Raw genomic sequence first — 14,730 nt, forward strand, 5'->3', positions numbered from 1 at the left:
GGGTTTTCTATTTTTACGCGATCTGAGGTCCAGAAATGACGTAAAGCATACGACTGTAAGGCACTGAGCATTTCTTACTGCTTGCGCTCGCTCGTTCTTTTTACAGTGTGGTTGTGTTGTTACTGCTACTATCGCAAATCTGTATAGTGGATCTGATGTTTTCACTTTGTGACAAGATGATCTGTTGACGTGAGTTTTAACGTACCAGATCTAATCCCCATACAACCACTTGAGTTGGGGGCTTGTGACATTGAAAATTACATTTCCCATTTACTGAAGCAGTAGTAATGGTGGTGTAAATCCTCACACATCCCAACAAATTGTACCATTTATCAATGCATGTATTAATTGGGTTGTGATCAAAGTTGCTAAGTGGTGTGTTCAATTAATACAAAGGCAGTAGCACCCAAAAGGTAAAGGCAATTCGCTGGTAAAGGCAAGTCCCCAGACTCCCCACAGCTACCTCAAGGAAAGTTAGCAACAAGAGTTAATATATTATGTTCTGACTAGGATGTCCTACTCTTATATGCCCTATAGAGAGTGTATTCTAAATACTGTCAGTGCAACCACGTGCATATTCCCATTCATGAATATAGCCTAGTGAAAATGCCTCTAAACCATGATGGCAGGTATTAGTTCATTGTGACAGTGATGCTTGAGTAGTTCAGTGTCTAGCTACATTGTTAGGTATGCTTACATTTGATGTTGTGTTCGAGTGTTGTGTGCATCACATTATGTCTTTCTACGGTTACATACAGTAGTAGGGTATATGGTAGTTGGACATGAATGCCTGTTAGTGACACACTGTCTCCCATACTCAGCCAATATTGCACATAATTTTTTTCTCCCATAGTCCAGCGATTTTAGCCTACCATTGATTAGCACTCTTGGCAAGAAGGGTAAAACTAATATTCTAGGAAAATTTATGTGCGATGTTGGCTGAGTATAATATAAATCACATGGGATATATGTGACCCAGTCTGGGAAAACCGGACTTATCGCCTATTTTAAAGTATCAAGAAATGCTGGTTTTAAGCATTTAGTGTGTTGTAGCTTGCCAATGGTTGAAGCTATGTGTACCAAATTTTCACACGTTTTACCCCAATTCCTTACCTTCCACAGCATCCACTGTACAAGTAGCCAACAACTAATTTCCTGCCATTTTAGATAGTTTTTAAACCGAGGTTGACTGTATCAGGCGAGCTGCAAAATGGGTGGGAGGCGGGGGGCTTGGAAGGCGGGCAAGATGGTGTTCAAAAATTGAAAAGGAAGGCGTAGGGATGAATTAGGCCAAGTTTTGGGCCATTGAGGTATTAAAATTGGCTAAAATGAAAGGAAATTCACAGCAGAGGTACTTATTCAACACCACAGAGCTGTACAGCCACATACAGTCATCTCCAGGCTGACCAGAGCTCCATTAAGGCCCCACACCACACATACAGATCGCCACTGGGCTTAGGAAAAGCAGCCAGCAAAACCAGACCACTCAAGTCTAGCTGATTTTGATTGTGGAATTAGATAGTTTATTCATGTAGCTTTGTGTCCTGGGTGAAAAATCAAATCTGCTGACATGGGCGATAAGACCGGTTTTCTCAGACTGGGTCACATATTGCATTGCAGTATATGCTTTATGTTAAAGTTTAGCATTTGAAAAACGGTCTGACGTAAAACTAAAGTAACAGCAGAAGGTTTATACTTATCAATAGCCAGGCACAGAAACATGTGATATAGCCTTGCAATCCATGCAGCCAAGTGCACAGGGTACTATAACTGGAGAATTTACAGGCACGGAAATATGTATTATAGACACTTAGAGTTGAATCAGTACTTGTATGTGACAAAACCAGTCTTATATCCTTCATGTATTGACAAATGTTAACTTGTCCTGTGAAGTACTTTAAACCTGGGTCAGTTTATAGCCCTTGCATAATCTTTGGGCAGCTGGCCCATGCAACAAGAATTACTAACAAGAAACGAGGACTCAGGTAAATGTGAACAGACTATAGCTGTAACTATAAAAAGTAGTACATTTAAAGATTATTAATTTGAAAATGAAGTAGGGATCCAAGCGATAAAAAAGTAGTGAAAAAGCAGATGAATGATGGTATTGCAACAAAGCTCTGTGGGAAAATACCTACTTTGGCATTGAAGGAAATAATTACAATAACATTCTAATGTAGGGATTTTCTCACAGAGTTGTGTTGCAATACTATCATTGATCTTGTTTCACTACTTTTTATCGCTTGGATCCCTATATTAATTTTTGAGGTTTGGGTTTTTCTGGCCAACAATATCACCCAAAAACCAACTTCACAATGCCATGCTAGTACCTAGGCAGTATTGGTTAACTATAACCAAGCCCAAAAGTGCCTTCAGTACTACCCTAAATGCCTCCAATAGATTGTTATGAGATAAAAAAAAAAAATTCATTGGAATTTTGTACTGCCTGGCAGGCAGGCAAGCGTAACTTGATAACAGCTAAGGCTACGAACTTGATTTTCTCACTTTTCGGCATCGCTTCATCCTAAGACGTGCCTTTTGGCATACCACAGTACATACAATGCACACATCATGGACTTACGTTTGTCCTTCTTTGTGTCCCATTTCTTTTGCTGATGATAGTTCAAGGTGTCGATTCATGATAGCGCGTGCGGTGCATGGTTTCCCTACAGTACATTTGTAAACAGGAATCATTCATATTTTCCATGGTGACTGGATTGATTGCAGAGGCACTTCTATATCAGATATCTCAATTCAGGTCTTCTTTCACGGTTTACTGAAGCGAATAAAACATGTGTAAAAAGCACACGTTTATTACCCAATGTATTTCAATGGCATTTATCTCAAAAACAAAATTATGCAAACAGGTCGGGTTATCACTCAGGTCATATATACTCTGCAGTACAGTATCATTATGTGTCTTAATTTTTATTTTGTACATAATATTATGTAGCTGCAGGTCTTGTTTGTCGTCTCATAATTTGTGTGGATGGTGTTTATATGATAAGAGTACTTCATCCAGTGACCAGTATAAAGTAGTCACCACAATAGTGTGGTTAAGTTTCAAGTAGATTCATTAAAAGGTTGGGAAGTTATGAGTTGTGAAAAGTTGTAAATCTGGAAAAGCTATAAGGCTGGTATTGTCAGACAAAGTTACGTACATATTGGTATTTGTATTACAAAATTGTCAAGGATTAGTATTGGTCAATTTCTAGTCCATTAATGGGGCTCCTGGTCTGACTTTTTAATGAGGTACTACATTATAAGTCCTTGTAGCTCAGTAGATATAAACATAGTGCATGCAAGTATAATTGTTTGTGAGGTTTGTATACAACACTGTTCAGGGATTTTTTTGTCAACGTGTGTGTGTGGACTGCATGCCTGCTTGCAAGAGTATTGAATTTTTATAGTTTGTATGAGTCTCCAGGGCTAAGTCATTCACTTGTGAAGTTTTTGCACTGGTGATTGAAACATGGTTTTTATTTACAGAAATCCCATCAAGTATTTTAAAAACACTACTGTGAAGATACGTATGATGTGTGTCCAAAACTCAAAGATGGGCTTCATACAAGAATAGAGTTAATATACATATGTGCGTACTATATGCCATGTGTTGTATACAGTATTCATTGTCAATGTGTATTAAACAGCATCCATGTCTAATATGATTAAATTTACCCTAAAAAAGTATTTAACTTCATCACTATCTTGCTATTACTATAATAAAGATATCAACTTACTGCATTACAGTTGTAAGTCTTAATCCCCAACTTTTCATGTAAGGCATACTATAGAGAAAACATAAAATAATAATGTCATATGTCATGTAACCAAATATTCACTTACTACACATAAAAATACACCACAGTCATGACCATTTTGCTGTCATGGCACTTCCTAACAAAACAGTTAAGTAAGTACTGTTATTGCAGTACAGTACTTTAACTTGAACTGAACCTTTTCAGGTACGTATCTAACATTCACATCATCCCGTTCTGTTATTATTTCTTTCCTTTTCAAAATCCATCCTTTCAGTGCTTCTACACAGCTGTACTGTGTACGACCAAGTGAATCGTACACTAAGAGCTCTTTGTCAGCAATATGCAAGGCCTATTTGGTATTAAATCTTTGTTAATTGTATGTTATAGTGGTACTCTATAGGCATACCGGAAGTATCCAGTGATTATTGTGCACATGAACTGGAAACAAGCACACATTGTACTCCTGGAAATTAACCTACAACAAGTCATACAAAAAATGCATTAGAAGACCCTTAATTAAAGTATTATTAAAAAAAAATTATTAGTATACCTTTTGGTACCACCTTCTTGTTACTTCAGAATGTCTGTTCAGGCTGTTGCATAAGAAGGTCGATGTGACAAATGTTCTTCTCGTATCCTACAAGTTGCATTTGCATTCCATACTAACATTTGAACACTTTTGCAAGGCAATTTGTAAAAATAACAAAATAGTCACATACTGAAAACTAATATTTACAAACCTTGTCTGTGAGCCAGTGAGTTGAAAATAGTGACCAGACATCATTTAATGAGAGCCCACTAGGTAGTACTGTCAGTGTTTTCTTCTCTGCATTGCTCCATATCTTGTAAACCTTGTTCATACAGTATGTACATAAATTATCATCCATCTGTTTACAATGGCAAACCTCTTCTTTCTGCTTCTTACTTAGTACATACCGATCTTATTTTGTAACATCCACCCAATATCCATATACACAAAAACACAGATGTGTGATTGTGCATAACAATGACATCACATACATTCTCAGTGTCTCCTACTGTATCATCCACATGATGTGCATCTGTCTCCTTCTCAACATTCTCATTGCTGGACAATGTTCTCTGTGATAGTTGCTAGATTTCAGGTGTATAAAGTATGTACAATAATCTATTACTAATTTGGTACCTGTAATGGGGTTAAGAATGTAAAACAGTGGCGGCGCATGCAACACTGCTTTTTGATGCCAGGGCCACCAAATATCTTCTTATCTAAACAGTTGGTACACTCTCCACAATTTGCGGCCTGGCATCCATCACAGTCTCCGCACTGCTTTCTCGTCATTCCTGTTCCTGTTGCTGCATGAATGTATGTGTGTACACGCAATCACCGTAAACACTTGAGCATACCACTTGATATTAGTTTGGATGGTACACTTGTATTGGGTACATCTAAATGGTATAGTCATACATCAGTAATAGACAAGTTACATAAATTGTTTACCTTCCCCTTTGTTATCAACTTTCAATCTTAACCTATTGGTTGCATCCTTCAAAATCTGTTCAGCTGCAGCTGCCTAGAAGAAGAAAAATTATATATACCCAGTAGTGTCCAATTTGTCCCGAGGTAACATGCACTGTAACATGTATTTTAGCAAATTGAAACTCAAATGCTAAAACAGAAAGAAAATGATAATAGAGATCTCCAGATATTCAGCTGGCATCAGAGTGGCCGGCCAGCAAATTCAGTACATTATGAGCCTGTAAGCTATTAGTATAAATGATTACAGTACATGTTGACTGTAAGTTTGTAAATTATAAACAAGTAATTTGTAAGTTCTCCATTAGTTGTTACAATGAAGTGCATTGGAATTTGTCTTTATACAGAGGTTACTAACACACTTTTATGTTATAGCAGAAACCACCATGTGCTACAGTATAATAATTAGTAGGTGTATGTTATTTTAGCAGCAATCAGGTTCCATACACTGTATATGCATTGGTGCAGTATTAGCAAGTACTTTTGCCCCAATTGAAAATCAGCAGTGCAACAGATCCAATTTACGTACCTTACAACAAAACATGTACCTTTCTAAGACTGTCTGCCTTGATCCCAGCCCTACTGCGATACTGCCAATCTTTTGCTGCTGGACCACGTCTACTCCGCAATGGTAGCTTTCGATATTTCTGGCATACTTTGAGTGCTTGCATTCTTGCTTGCTTCCTTACAGTGTTCCTTAGCTCTGGCCTAATAATCAAACCTTCACAGCTGGGAAGCTTCTCCTTTAAAAAGGTGATTATATCTTGTATCTTATTTCCTACTTATGTAGGATTAACACAACAATATGTCAAAGTTTCCAGGGGTTTTAAACCAATTCTAGCATGCTCTCCCTCTTTCTTTAGTGAATGGGAATAGATCTGTAAATGATGCGGAATCCTAGTAAAATGTATAATAAATTTTATGTGATACATACCTTTTTTTTGCTGGTATCTCTTCATTATAACCATCCATTGGAGGAGGTAGTTCACTGATGTCATCATTGCTACTATCAACATTACTGTCATGAAGTGCAGCATCTTGATCTACACTGGGAGAAAAGTAGCTGTTCAGTGCGGCTTGGTCAGTGCTTAAGTATGCACTCTTGGTGTATTGGTCAGGTAGACAATCCCAGTTCCACTGTGGATAAAGTACAAATATGCAAAAGAAGTGCTTGCATGGTAAGTTCCATTCTGTCCAATCACGACAAGTGCATGAAGGATCCTCAAGGAAAACAGTATGGCGTTTTTCACTGGAACCTTTAACTTCAAACTTGCCTGTTGTTTCATCAAACACAGTTACATCTGAGGAAATATACTTTAAGGCTTTAGAATGTCTTTCTAAGCAATGCAAAATAACAGATCGAGGTCTTGCTTGTAGGTAACTGGGCACAAAGCTTTTGTAAGTACCATACATGTCACTTTGCTTGTAATTCAAGAATAGATACTTCCGAGAGCTGTCAGGAAGAAACTTCTCTACAATGAGAGTAACAGTAGCAGACAATGTCATATTTATATTTCAACACTTTGTTCAAAGCTTCAGTACCATTATTGGTGTTAACAGCAGCATGGAAATCTCTATCACGATATGCTCTTTCCCATCGCTATGATTAAAGTACAATATAAATACATGAGTATAAGAACACTGTTTTCCTAAACTCTGATTGCAGATGAAGTGAATATGTTACCTATATATGTGTGTTTGTACATGTATCTGTGTAGTATGTGTATGTGTCCATGTGCATGTGCTTGTGTGCACCATACTACATTTGTAGTGTTATATTCATGATTCATTTTAAAAGTGTACTTACCTGTGGACATGACAACCATTTGTTCTCTAACCACTCCCGTAGCTGTAAATTATTCTTCCATATGTTTCCACTCTTTAGGCTGTCTACATGCCTCTAGTAATGGTAATTTACTGATAGGTCTGGGGATGTTGGTGATGGTAAGTTAGCTATGTCTCTGAGGAAACTCAACAAAGTATCTGCCTCACTTGATGCAAGTTCATGCTTCCTATCCTTGACCCATCTCTCCCAACACTGTTCTCTGTGGAAGTCACAGATATACACTTTACAGCTTGGAAATACAGCTTCAGTAATTGCATCAATTTCAGCATCTGAATAATCTGTCATAAAAAAGGTGGATTCCAATTTGGGTTCCAAGAAAGCAGCAGACTGAGGGCTTCCAAAATGTTCTTCTTTGACTCTGATTGCATGACAAAGTCTGCCACTACACTATATCCTACATTTGTTTTAACAGTAACAAAAAATAGTGCAATTTCATACTTCATTGTTTTGTATGTAGCATCCATCAAGGAAATTGTGTTTCCATACTTAGATAGCAAATCTTGCTGCCAAGCCTCCTGGTGAACAAAGAGCAAGGTCTGGTTGCTATTGTTCTCTGATGTGCTGCTGATGTCTTCAGAACTTATGAATGGCCAGTAGAAATACAATGCAGTTGAGTTATCTTGTTTCCAGTGTTCAATTTTAAGCCTCAAATTTTCCTGGTCAAACTTAGGCAGTTGGCATGCACGTTACACAAGATAGACATGATTTCTGACATCACTAGTGTTAGGAAAATAAGCTCTGTCTGTAAGCTCTGGTCTTGATGAACACACAAAACATGCAATACATAGTGCTTGAGATGATTTTTCACCTCTTGTACATTCGTAATACCTTCTGCAACCAGCTCATAGATTTTAGAGACAAGCTTTGGATGGATTCATTGGCCGTATAAAACTGGACCATCAATGTCATGAGAGTGTGCCTCCTCATTTGGCAAAACTACAAAATAACAACTTTCTGAGGACACAGTTGATGTGGGTTCTGCTAGGTTACTCTTGATTTCCTGCAATTTCTTTTGCTTAATGTCTTTCACCTTCTTCACTCCAGACATGCCATCAGAAAAGGACAGTTTATATTCTGAAAACTGGGAAATCACATGGACTTCAATGTGAGCAGCACAACCTCTTTTCCGTGTTCCCTGTAGACATGTTCTTTTACCAGTGCTCTTGTCTTTGTAATAGTGGCTTCCAAACTGGCAGTCCATCTTTCTAATTTCAGACACATAAAATGGAGTATTCTCAAAGCATACTTTTTGTCCATTGATAGTGTGTTCCCAAAATATTTGTGTGGATTCCTGTCAAAATAAATGTGATCCTATATAACTATTACAGAAACTATGAAAAGGTCAGTGATCAGAAGTATAATACCATATAGAGGGAAACTTTGGCGTGGGAGAACTTTCACAAATTTGGCAATTTGCTACAAATCTGCCAAAGTTTAACCTGCCAATTACTCAGATTAGCATCTTTATAGCTAAACATTTCGTCAAAGTTTATGTTGCCAAATGCAGCTATTCACCCCTGCCAAAGTTTCCCTCTATACAGTATACTGCAACCTGCTACTACACTTCTTCATTGCTTGAAATTGTACCAAAATTAATGCTAACTGCAGTTGATTATTTATTTAGCTTCAGTTTATAACACACACATTAGTAACGGGGATCCATGCATTAAAAATGCCATGCATCTGAAAAATCATCAGAGAAAGACTGTTGAGAGGTAAGTGGTGCATGTCTGTCAGACTGATTGCAATAATTAGTAGCATTGGTTGCAACAATGAAATTAACTGGCAATGAATTCACTAAAGGACATGGCTGTCTGTTTATGAATATACCCAAGGATTTCCCCTGTGTACATAGTGGTACATGCCATTAATAAAACAGTACTTGACCCATATATATATATTACTGATACATTACTTGATACAATTTTACAGTTTGGTATAGCTAAATACTCCATGCAAAATATGTCCAGGAAATATCACATTATGCATGTCATGGCTAGTTCCATTTGAAAGTACACCATGCATGCATGTTTTGAAATCATGACTTCTGTAAAGTAAAGACTTTGTCTGGTATACAGTTTTACCAGTAGTTGTAGCTAGGCTTTGTCTGAATAATTTTATAGCTTAGTTACACTGGCTCAAGACACCTATGATACTGTGCATGGAAAGCTATACAAATTCTGTTCAATTCTAAGAGACTACCACATATGCCATACAGCTAATGAGATAATATAGGCACTAGATACAATTAAGAGCTAGCTATTGCTATACTTCTGCTAGTACTGTAATGAGAATGTTCTACTGATTAGCTAATAGTCAGGACCAGACACTGCTGACGTGCTCCAGGACTGTGTTCTCAAGCAGTGACTACGTACATACAGTAGAACCATTTGGCACCTGATTTTTACTTTTTGAGTTTTAGTAATTATAGTAGTTAACAAATGATATGCAACTCCTTAGTCTTGTTTTTAAGATGTATATTATATTCTTTGAGGTGTTTGCCTCCTCTTTCACTTTCCAGGCCTTATTGCAGTTTCAGGGATATTGTCTCCTTTAATTTTCATTCAAGCCATATTTGGGTGGGCACATGATACAATGACAGTTGCTGTTATCTGTGGAAAGCCACCAAATGTACTCATACCTCTACCCTTAAGCTTAATTTCTTCATATTCAGAAATACACAACTGGTCAGCTGTGCAGAGTTATATCAAGTGTTGTAACACAGTGTCATAATGAAAGACTATAATACATAATGTGGATTCAAGTGTGGGTCAGAGATGAATGGCCATGAAATGGAGCAATTCTATATGCATGTGCAGCCATGTGTGCTGCTGCAAACAAAGCAATTTAAACCTTTAGAAACAAAGGCTTGCTGCTGAAATGGAGAGAGATCAAGGATATGCATAATAATACAGGTTATATTGAAGTTAATGTATAGGATTTATATTAACTGTTAACCCATGCCAGCTGGATATAAATAACTTTTTGAAGAGTCGTTCTACACACTGTATTTATGCAACTTTTGACTTTACACACAAACTAGTGAGGGTCACTGCTAAAATTAATGTTGTGAAGGTCACTCACTACTGATGTCTACCACAATACACATTTTTGTGTAGTTATGTCTACTACTAATTTATAGTAGTGACACACTGACGCTCACTACTATGTAGTGGCTTCATTACAAAAGAGTATTGAAGGTAACTACAAAAGTAGTGAATGTCACTTGTGGCAGAAAGTAGTAGTGAATAGTAGTACATAAAATTGTAGTATGATAGTTAATGAATAATAAATTATAATGTACAAGACTAAGCCAGCAATTATATGTACTTGCTCAACTATTATTATGAGAAAGCTATATACTGTATGCTGGATTTCCATTTTCCTCTTTATTTTGGTTAATCAACTTATTATGATAAAATAATTAAACTAAAACAACATAGCTATACTAGAGAGCTAAATGAAACACGTTTAAGAAATGCATTCATGACTAGAATGACACTACTTACTTCATAAAGATTAAGATTAAAATTTAGTGCTGCGTAAAATTTCACAATTTCCAATAGTGCTTTTTGGTATGTCCTTTTGGGTCATACTCACATGCATTCACACAAGTGCATGATTGAAAATGCTGTAGTGTTACTCCAGTTTATAGACTGCTACACAATAAAATTAATATGTGATCCGCTGAGTGAAAACCGCCTGTGTTTGCAAAATTTTACTTTGCTATAAAAGCATATTGAAATAGCTAAAGCCAGGGTAGCTAAAAATGCTACATAAAAATTTTATGCATGTTTCAATTGCTTCATTATGTACTGAAAAAATTTCAAATCAATAAAACCTATATAGCTACCACCAGAATCTCCTGTTCATTGGGAGTAAGAAAATCTTTGTTTCGTGTCTGTGTGAACATGAGGACTATTGGAATTACCATAGCATAATGAAGCACATAATTATTACGTAGTTACACTTCTAGTGTATGCATGCATGCATGGCTATAAACTTACATTTTATGTTTTTAGCCTACCAGTAGGAGTATAGTTGTGCCAAGTATTTTTGTTAGGCAAGTGTTGTATATAGTGGTTTACAATGAGTATACTGTGTTGCAATTGTATGATGTGGAATGTATCTAAAATGCTTAAAAGACCTATTTATAGGACATACGGTCACCCACAATGGCAGCACTCTGTACACCTACCAAACTCCACATCAATCACAGGAACACCACAAAATACATCAAGTACAGTCATAATTAGCAATTAACATTTAAATATAGGAGTTAAATTTGCACTTCGGTAATTATCCCCCTTGTTTAAATTTTGCAAACTTAATAATAATAATAATAAAAATTCCTTATTTTTAAGTAAAATATAATGCTATAAAAATTGTCGACTTAAGTAGCTCAAGTTTTTAATCACAGTTCATTTTACAATCAAGAGTATATCATCTATTTGAATCATAAATTTGTACACACAACCAAAATATGAATTACAAAAAATACTGAATGTTTATAAGAAACATGTCAAAAATTACTACAAACAATGTAAATATAATGGCACTATTAAAAGGAACAATTTGAAAACTAGCTAATAGCAGCAGTGGCTTTACAACAACATAATGTTTATTTACATATGTGTATGCACTGACTGAACCATAAAAAGTAAAAATATAAGTGAATCTCTTGATCGAGTTCACTACTAGATTTGTAATGTCAAACTCAATAAAATCAGTCAATTCATATAGTAAAATAGGTAAAATTTCAACAACTCCTATCATGGCTAAAGGAATATAGATTCTTAATGTGTCTTTAAATGCAGCATCCTGCACCACAGCATAGTTAAATTGAAATCCAAAGACCAATTTAGATGTTTCTTTTAGACTTCTGTAGACTTCAACACACATCATCAACACAAAAATAGCACAATAATCCAAAGCCCATAGTAATACTAATCCCAATATGGCATCTATTCGTTTCTTAAGCAAATCACATGAATAGCAAGCAGTAAAAGAAACTCTAAAATAGACATTGTCATTTTCATGGTAGAAAGTGTTACTATTTAGTGCCCCTAGTGAAATAAATCTATCATGTCCATATCCTGTAGCTATTGTTCCATTCACAACTCTGCTAGTGCACTTGCTACAACGTTTAGTCATAAACCAAAACACATTTGTATGATGATGACTGTCATTATGCTGATTTAATAACTCTATTGAGAATAACCCAGCCATTGGCCAGTGGCCAGATTGTTCCAATTCATCATCATATTGACCCTTAGTGAGGAAAAGGTAAACAGACATATGTGTACCACGACCATCATGGCTGCCAGTAGCATCAAGACCTAGCACCATCTGATATCCTCTTTCAAAGGCAAAGAAGGGATCACTGTACCATATTTGGCTGTTGTTGACTTTCTCGGCAAAGTTGGACATCTTCAAAATAACAGGAGCTGTGTTGTTATTTGTGTTGTCTAGTTGTGTGATCCATGAGTCTACTATCGGTGATGTAACATCATCCTGCTTCTCTTCTTGAATTATTTGTGGTAAATTTAATTCAGTGTTATTATTAACTTCAGTGCAATTGCACTTGGATTGTGTAGTTGTAGAAATGACTTCTATTTTAAGTATCATTACAATATAGACTTGCAATAACATAATTAAAAACAAACAAATTAAAATTAAAATTTTGAAAGTTGTATTTGTAGTCACTTCACACTGTCTATCATCACTTGGGCTTCTACTGGAGGATTGAATTTCAATTTGATTTTCAACAGAGTCCAGCTCATGCATTTTCAAATGAGCTATCACAAAGCAAAATATTGGATAGTGAGTGTTGTCATTATTAACACCACACATGTACCATTACAAGTGCATATACAGTGTACAACTACACATGTGAAGGAAGAGTGCATGCATCTTTCAGAATTACTCAAGAACAGGTGGAAATGTAAGAACAGAAACATAGCCACCACAGCCACCATAAAAGCATTGAAATAACAACTTGTGTGCCAAGTACAATTTCAACTTTGCTTTATTTGCTTTGTGTGTTTTATAAGTCAGTGCACTCACCATGAAACCTTTAAATTCACAGGGTCCTTAGTTACAGGGGTAAATGAATCCTTGCAGGATTAGTGTGCAAAAACAGTTTCTATACTTACACACTTGCATGCACATATGTACATACAAGTGCATGGTCAATGTTAACAAACAGATGCTAGTTTGTACAGTATCCAGTGGCTGCTATAATTCATATAACTGTTTTCTAATCCATTTGTGTTCATATCTTTTTACCCAACTAGCTTACTTTGCCAGCAGTTCAGCGAAGAGGAATTAGTGACAGACTGGTTACGCCTACTGCTGAGAAATCGATGGAAGATGACAAAACTATTCTTTCGTAGAAATATTCATTTAATTAACAAGTATCAACTATTATTTTATTTACGTATTAAGGCTTTACAGCACAAGTGCTGAAGGTCTGTAATACACCTGGTCCTATAGCATGTTTAAAGATGTTATATTAAGTGTGTGTGAAAAGTTTGAGAAAGCCATGAGTGGACAGCCTCAAACCCATTTACGCTCAAACACTTACAGGAGTCTGCCAACGATCAGGATGTTTTCTCTTCATTAATTTCATGTATTTGTATCCATAGGAATCTTAGAGAGTAACTTATTATCTAAAGAACCCCTTGTGGAACCATATGGACTTTATTAAAGCTTTACAGCAGTGCTAAAGGTCTGTAAGACACCTGGTCCATACAGCCTGTTTGAAGATGGCACATTAAGTACATATGTTTGAAAAGTAGAAAGCAGAAAAAATCCATAACTAAGCCAAAAACCTCCTTTTATGTAACTCAACACAGCAAACATTCATCACACTTGTAACAGAGTTGTGAACTAGACAATGTACATTAGCAGGGGCATATTTAGGGGGGTTTTGTAAATTCCCTATGAAATCTTAACTTGTGGGTTTGCAGCAGGAACACTAAACTATCTTAGCACAAATGTACAGAGTAAATGGGAACAGGGCAGGGTAGCATAGCTACAGTGCATTAGATAACTTACACTGATCCCTCAAAAGTAGTGCATAAACAAATGTACTGTATTTGTTCAATGGTTCGAAGGGTGCATTATTCGAATGATATAAGTGAAGTTTGAATTTTACGCATGCGTAAACTAGTTATATTGATGAGCAGAAGACTGCAAGAATCTGACTGCTCATCATTCCATGAACAAATTTTGCCTTGGGTAGTTACACTTGAGACACTAGAAAGTTGTGTACGTGAAACCATTAGGTGTCTGACAAGTTAATTAGTTCGCGTCCCACAAGTGACCACGCTCATTAAAAATCGCAAAGTACAGTTGGGACAAGCTATAGAGAAAGAACATTCATGAATTGTGTACTGCTGTAAGGTTTGTAAACAGCAGCTATATCTTTTTGTGTGCTTTCTCCTGCTGCCTTACCTTGTAAACAGACGAATAATACTCGATGCGAGAAATTCCATTCGCCAAAGGGAGTCAGAGCGACAACTATTGTTTAATGAATTAAGCTACAATACACTCAAAATTATGCCAACTGCATAATATCTAGCTAACTGTAGCTATAGCTACTA

At 36.4% G+C, this 14,730-nt stretch overlaps 2 protein-coding genes across 4 annotated transcripts in view; both read right to left on the bottom strand.

Moving 5' to 3' along the window:
• Positions 1-3,459: 3,459 nt before the first annotated feature.
• Positions 3,460-5,948, bottom strand: LOC136241330 (uncharacterized). The gene is made up of 13 exons (XM_066032523.1): positions 5,826-5,948; positions 5,242-5,314; positions 5,148-5,189; positions 4,927-5,096; positions 4,778-4,874; positions 4,667-4,701; positions 4,502-4,612; positions 4,312-4,398; positions 4,168-4,236; positions 3,941-4,110; positions 3,847-3,897; positions 3,741-3,788; positions 3,460-3,679 (listed from the first exon to the last, which is right to left on the bottom strand). Exons 1-13 carry the CDS (start codon positions 5,946-5,948, stop codon positions 3,643-3,645), a joined length of 1,113 nt encoding a protein of 370 aa, XP_065888595.1. The 3' UTR covers positions 3,460-3,642.
• Positions 5,148-14,730, bottom strand: part of LOC136240050 (uncharacterized) — a 64,725-nt gene continuing 55,142 nt past the window's right edge. Inside the window, exons 2-6 of one of the 3 annotated variants that reach the window (XM_066030873.1) lie at positions 7,085-8,414; positions 6,212-6,877; positions 5,826-6,155; positions 5,242-5,314; positions 5,148-5,189 (exon numbers count right to left, since the gene is read on the bottom strand). In XM_066030873.1, the coding sequence (XP_065886945.1) occupies positions 6,137-6,155; positions 6,212-6,783 (591 nt within the window). In that variant the 5' untranslated portion in view covers positions 6,784-6,877; positions 7,085-8,414 and the 3' untranslated portion in view covers positions 5,148-5,189; positions 5,242-5,314; positions 5,826-6,136. Of the gene's footprint in view, positions 5,190-5,241; positions 5,315-5,825; positions 6,156-6,211; positions 6,878-7,084; positions 8,415-11,545; positions 12,922-14,730 lie in introns of those variants that run through there. The other 2 variants (XM_066030868.1, XM_066030867.1) reach the window with 2 other exon arrangements.

This window comes from Dysidea avara, chromosome 12, assembly GCF_963678975.1.
Source record: "Dysidea avara chromosome 12, odDysAvar1.4, whole genome shotgun sequence".
In the NCBI taxonomy this organism is placed as follows: Eukaryota; Metazoa; Porifera; class Demospongiae; order Dictyoceratida; family Dysideidae; genus Dysidea; species Dysidea avara.